This window comes from Arvicola amphibius, chromosome 12, assembly GCF_903992535.2.
Source record: "Arvicola amphibius chromosome 12, mArvAmp1.2, whole genome shotgun sequence".
Lineage (NCBI taxonomy): Eukaryota > Metazoa > Chordata > Mammalia > Rodentia > Cricetidae > Arvicola > Arvicola amphibius.
The window spans coordinates 87,672,048-87,678,047 of record NC_052058.2 but is presented as its reverse complement, the minus strand read 5'-3'; the positions used below and the strand labels follow the sequence as shown (position 1 = coordinate 87,678,047).

The following is a 6,000-nucleotide window of genomic DNA, read 5'->3' as shown; positions in this document are numbered from 1 at the left end:
AAACCAACAGTCCTTTCTTTTATATCTCATCCACCCTTTCACAACCCCTCTTCCACATCTAGAACAGGAAAAAAAGAAAACGTAGACTGTGGCACAAACAGGAGACTTTTCACTATTCCCAGGGTGTTTTCAATCAATTCTCTAGTATCTGTCCATTTGGGGTAACCATACAGATATTCTGACCTCAGTCTTGTTTCCTCTTTAGACTATTAAAATCTTTCGACCTGTTTCGGGGTATCCCACATCTACCGGCGTTCGGACCCCACTGTTTTTGCCTTTCGTTAGGGACTTGTGTACAGAGCAAGAATATACTTTAAACGAAACGAGTATAGGCACAGAGTGATAGCAGTCGGGTCCACCCGCTCCCGCGCTTTCTCGTGGGCGTTGTGGCATTCCACCCAGTCCTGACTACAAGTCCCAGGAGCCCGCGCAACGGCGGTGCCTCGGTGAGCGCTTCCCTCGCTCCGCGGGGGAGCGGAGAAAGGTTCTGGCCAGCGCTGAGCGCCCTGACTTTCTGTGGTGGCGGTGACGGAGGCTGGAGGCCCGGTTGAGTGCAGGCAGGGGCGTCTGGAGGCGGATTCCGCCTTCGCTGAGCGCTAGAGGGCGGGCGGAGGGGGCCGGGCCAGCGGCGCAGCTAGCCGCGGAGACAGCGGGCTGAGCGATGGAGGCCGACGGACTGCCGTGGGCCGGCGAGTCCGTGTCAGGCCCCGGCCCGGGAGGCGGCGGAATGATCCGCGAGCTGTGCCGGGGCTTCGGCCGCTACCGCCGCTACCTGGGACGGCTGCGGCAGAACCTGCGAGAGACCCAGAAGTTCTTCCGCGACATCAAGTGCTCCCACAGTCACAGTTGTCCCTCCTCCCCCGCGGGCGGCTGCGCGGCGGAGCTTGGCCCTGCCGGCGACGTCGCCGAAGCCCCGCTGCCAGCGGGTAAGGAGAACAGGCCCGAAGGAGAGAGGAAAATTGGAGGGTGGCACTCCTGTCAGCAAAACAAGCCCAGGAGGCGGCGGCGGGTGGGAGTGGGCCGCGGGGCGGCGCGGGGCCTGGGCCGCGGGGATCTGAGATGAAGTGGAAGGACATCCTTGGGGAGAGGTGGCGAGGGCTCGAGACAGGGAGGCAGAACCCGAGAAGGTTAAGCGGAGAGTGGGAAAGTTGCTTTGAGTTGGGGGTGCACAGTTAGGAGGCCGAGTCCTCCCAGTTAGGCATTAGGCTGGGTGTTCCTGGGGTCCCTGGACGCCTTGGGACTGCACTGGGATGTTTGCACGCGTGGGGTTTGGGAGTGTAAAATGCTTGTAATCCAGTCAAGAGGCAGCCCTGTGAAGATGTCCTCTAAATAGGATTTGGAGTCGCCGAAGGAAAATACATCTAATGGGTGCCAGCAATTAATTGGCCAGAGATGTTACTTGTGCTTATCGTGAAAGAGTTAAGGAAGACTTTTTGTTGTTGTTGTTGGGGGTGGAGGGGGGGCGGTCCTGAGCCCTTAAAGAACTTGCCCTTCTTGACTTGATCTTTTTCCCCCTGGGATGTGTCAGAGGTCCCAAATCACTTTAAATACTGCCAGATCTTTGATCCTCCTTGATTACTGTTGAACTGCAATTGGCGGGGAACTGGAGGGGAGCCGCTGTGTTAGGAAGGGAGAAGCCACTGGCATTCCATATGGATAGGGTTTGGGGGACAGCATAACAGCAGATATGCCCGTAGTTTTTATTTAGTGATTCTCGAGCTGCAGTGTGGATTAAAGCAACCTCAGGAGTGTATTAAAAATGCCGTGTCTCAGGCTCTGTCTCACGGCTCTGTTGTGTCATCGGAGTAGGTGGGTCCTAAGAGTCTAATTCCACAGTCGAAGATGCTGGGATCTGATACAGGTGTTTTATTAACACTTTTATAAATGTGATGTTGGTGACAAATTTGGACTTAAGGTGAACTTGTGAGTTGGACTCCACACTCATATTAGGTGCTTGTTTACTATCTTAAATTTGTCTGAGACTGGTGAGTCCCGACAGGGCCTTCAGTGATACTGTTCCATTGCCCAAGAGGCCATTTTAAAGAGTCCTTGTTTTGGGCCAGCAAGATAACTCAGCTGATAAATGTACCTGCTGCCAAGCCTGATTTCCTGAGTTGATCAGGAGAGAACCTACTCTTGAAAGTTGACTTTGGCCACCACACACACACACACACACACACACACACACCACCACCACCACCACCACCACCACCACCACCACCACCACACACACCACACACACCAAATATATGTTTGTTTATTTTTGGTTTTTCCAAATGGGGTTCTCTTTGTAGCCCTGGCTGTCCTGGAACTCTCTCTGTTGACCAGGCTGGGCTCGAACTCACAGAAATCCATCTGCTTCTGCCTCCCAAGTTCTGGGATCAAAGGCGTGTGCCACCGATGTTGAATATGTGTTTTTTTTTTTTTTTTTTTTTTTTTTTTTTTTTTTTTTTTTTTTTTTTTTTTTTTTGGTTTTTCGAGACAGGGTTTCTCTGTAGCTTTGGAGCCTGTCCTGGAATTAGCTCTTGTAGACCAGGCTGGTCTCGAACTCACAGAGATCCGCCTGCCTCTGCCTCCCAAGTGCTGGGAATATGTGTATTTTTTTAAAGATTTTTTTCCTTCTTTGTCTTTTTGTTTTGTTTTGTTTTGTTTTCCGAGACAGCCCTGGCTGTGTTGGAACTCACTCTGTCTACCAGGCTGGCCTCTGCCTCCCGAATGTTGGGATTAAAGGCGTGCACCACCACTGTCAGGTGAAAGTTCTCACGTAACTCAGAATAAGAAGCACTAGGGTGATCCCTACCTTTTCTGAAGTGCTTTGGCCACACCTGGAGACTTGCTGTCCAGAAGAGGTTGTGCCCTGCATTCTCTGCAGCGACTTCCTCCGTCTGAAGACCCTCCTGTAGCTTTACTTGAAAAGCCCTCTATTGCTGCTCTTACTTTACAAAAAAATCAGATGGATTTAACTTAGATGGAGACTTTAAATTTTTCAAGCATCTTGGTTGACTTTTGTTTTCTTTCAAGGCAAACCTAAGACATACAAAAACACCTCTGTATTTTTGCTTAATTGGCTTTTCTGGTTGACTGCATTGTGATCTAACTTTTGCATATTTGAACTTTTTCACCCTTTGGAATGCACCCATCTCAATAAAATGCCAGAAGCTCACAGCTGACAGGATGGGGAACAATTTGATTTTGTTTTATACCATGCTTCCTAGTCATCGGGGGTGCGGTTGCACCAGGGTTCTAAGTATCTCTGTGTCTACTTGAAGGATGCTGTTGTCCGGATATTCTGGTAAAGGTGTTAGAAAGTAGAACCACTCTTTAAAGGACAGTTAGCTCCTTGTGCTAGTTGGAGCTTTTTGTTAAGGTCAAAGTCACTGGGGGCTGTCTCAACTTTCTTTTGTGAGTGTTAATTTCTAATTAAGAGGTGCTCAGAACATGGAGGAAAGAGGCCCTCAATTCTTAACCTAACAAGCCCTTCGCGGTTTAATGCAGTGTATTTGAGCAACTGAAAATCAGGGACTAACTATATTTGAAGTTGTTGGACTAAAAAGATAGCAACAATAATAAAACAATTTTTAATATTTCTTTGTATGCTATTTGTCATAACATATAACACCATTTTTAAAAATTCACTTTCAACTACAGAGAACTGGGAAGAACTCCAAAAGAACACTTCTTATTTTTGATAGGTATAAATTCACTCAAGTCCGTGTATAGAACATAAGAGTTACAAGTTAAGTATGGATGAGGCTCTCCTGGGTGGTGTGGGCCTGTAGTTCCAACCCTGAACGCCACTAGAAGGGTCACTGGCAGGAGGGTCTCTGTTAAATTCATGACCAGCCTGGGCTCCGAAGCAAGTTCCAGACCAGCCAGGTTTACTTAGCAAAACCCTGTCTCACACTGCTCCTCCCCCATCAAAAGAAAAGGAGAAAGGAAAAAAAATGTAGATGGAATTAGACATGGCAGCACGTGCCAACAACTCCAGTGCCCAGGAGGCTGAGATGGGAGGACTGTGAGTTCCCGTCAGCCTGGGCTGTGTAGTGGTGGTCATCGTAGTGGTACGAACTAAGTAGAACACTTGAAATGTTCTGGTTTTGAGAGTAGCTTCACGTGTACAGAGAGAACTGTCAGAGAAGGCTCATTGATTCAACTTTTCCTTTGTTGTTCCAGCTGTCTCATGAGGCTGTGGGGGAGAGACCCCAGCCATCTCATGAGGCCGTGGGGGAGAGACCCCTCCGTCTGTTGAGGGGGAGAGACCCCTCCGTCTGTTGAAGGTTTTGTCATTTATTTTTTCTTCTCCTGTGCTAGAGCATTCAGAAGCAACAAGATAAAGACTTTGAACCCCTTTTCAGGTGAGGCAGGGTAGAGTATTACAAAACAGAAGAAGGGAAAATATTTGTCTTATTTTATGATCCAGTGGAGGTCCTAGCTATTGCCGTTTTTCTTAAAGCTCTCCATTTTAAGAAGTGGGAATGACTCATGTATGTCTGGTTGGAACGCTGTCATCTGTGTTGCCTCCCTTCGCTCTTAACTGATCATAGCTATGTTGTGTCACAGCTTCCTCATCTGGAGATGGGGGTTGTAATGGACCTTACCTCTGGGATTGTTGGGAGTTAGTACTGTGCATACTCAGGGCAGCCTGCTAAGGTGCTAGTAAGCAGCAGCTGCCGTTTGTTTTTGATGCAGTCTCACTGTTGTCTGGGCTAGTCCTTAGCACCTCTGTTCCTGATCCCTGTGTCTCTATCTCAAGTGCCAGGATTACAGGTCGGCACTGGGCCCCACAGTAGCCGTTGTTAGATAGACACGTCAGTGCCTGGGATGTGCAGTCAGCATGCTACATATGGGGGTTAGGGTCAAGTAAAGAAATTTGGCTTTCCTTGGATGAGTGGATACCAGTCCTTCTCTCCCTCTTTTTCTCCTTTCAATAGAGTCTCAAGAGCTCAAGCTGGCCTCAAACCTGTAACCCTGCCTCACCTCCCAAGGCGGAGACTGTGGGTGTACGGCACTACTTAGTGTAGACGGCCCTACTTTGGCTTACACTTTTCCCTTAAGAAAAACTAATGATAATTGTCATCATTACAGAGAACCTCTGTGTGTGTGTTGGGGGGCCTTAGCTTGGTCCTCTGCAGAGGTATAATCTCAGCTAGAATTTATACGCATGTAACACGTAAACAGGAAAACAGGAAGGTAGAGTGGCTAGATTATAGACCTTTTAAATGAATTTTGATTCTTAGGTTTTTATAGCTGTTTGCTTTTGTTATTTAATAGATGTGTTTCTCAGCATTCTTTGGCCTCTTTTTGTCACTTTTAGTGTAGATGGGTTGCCAGAATTTTACAAGTAAGCACTAACACTTACTGAAAACAGGCTCTGTCCTGGAAGTCTGTATCACAGAGTGTAGTCAGCTGTGATCCCAGCACTTGGAAGACTGAGGCAGGAAGATCTGAGGTTCAAAATCAGTCTGAGCTATATACAGAGTTCCAGGCTAACTTGGGCTTCATAGTGAGACTCTGTCTCAAAAGTCGAAGCAGCAAACAAAAAATGATCACTTTACCTCATTGTATGATGCGAGAGTGATAATGCCCACCTTACAAAGTTGTGACACCTAGAGACAGTGGACACTGGCTCCGGTGTAGATACTAGTAGATGTGACTCTTGCACATGGGAGGGTGTGGTGAACAATGGATTAGCAAGTGGGAACATGGGCTTAGAGGGGAGGGGAGAGAAAGCAAGAAGACAGAAACATGAAGGTGGACAAAGTGCTGCTGTCTCCAGGCTTCAGGTCCAGTCCTTCTGTGGCTCCTTGTGCTTCCCTGACCTGGCTTAGGAATTCAAATGCACTCTTCACAGAGCCCGTTACAAATGAGTCCTAATTTAGAACCATGATTTACTGTAGTGGGAAACCTTATCCCATTCAGTGAAGAAAATGTGGCCCACCATCAGGTCCTGGTTCCTACTTCCTGAGGCTCAGGGCTTTAGGGACCACCTTTGCTGATCAG

At 48.1% G+C, this 6,000-nt stretch overlaps 1 protein-coding gene across 1 annotated transcript in view; it reads left to right on the top strand.

The window, feature by feature from the left end:
- The first annotated feature begins 490 nt into the window (after positions 1-490).
- The window catches only part of Dstyk (dual serine/threonine and tyrosine protein kinase), a 50,049-nt gene continuing 44,539 nt past the window's right edge, over positions 491-6,000 (top strand). Inside the window, 1 exon segment of the mRNA XM_038349627.1 lies at positions 491-926. Within this exon segment, the coding sequence (XP_038205555.1) occupies positions 662-926 (265 nt within the window). The 5' untranslated portion in view covers positions 491-661.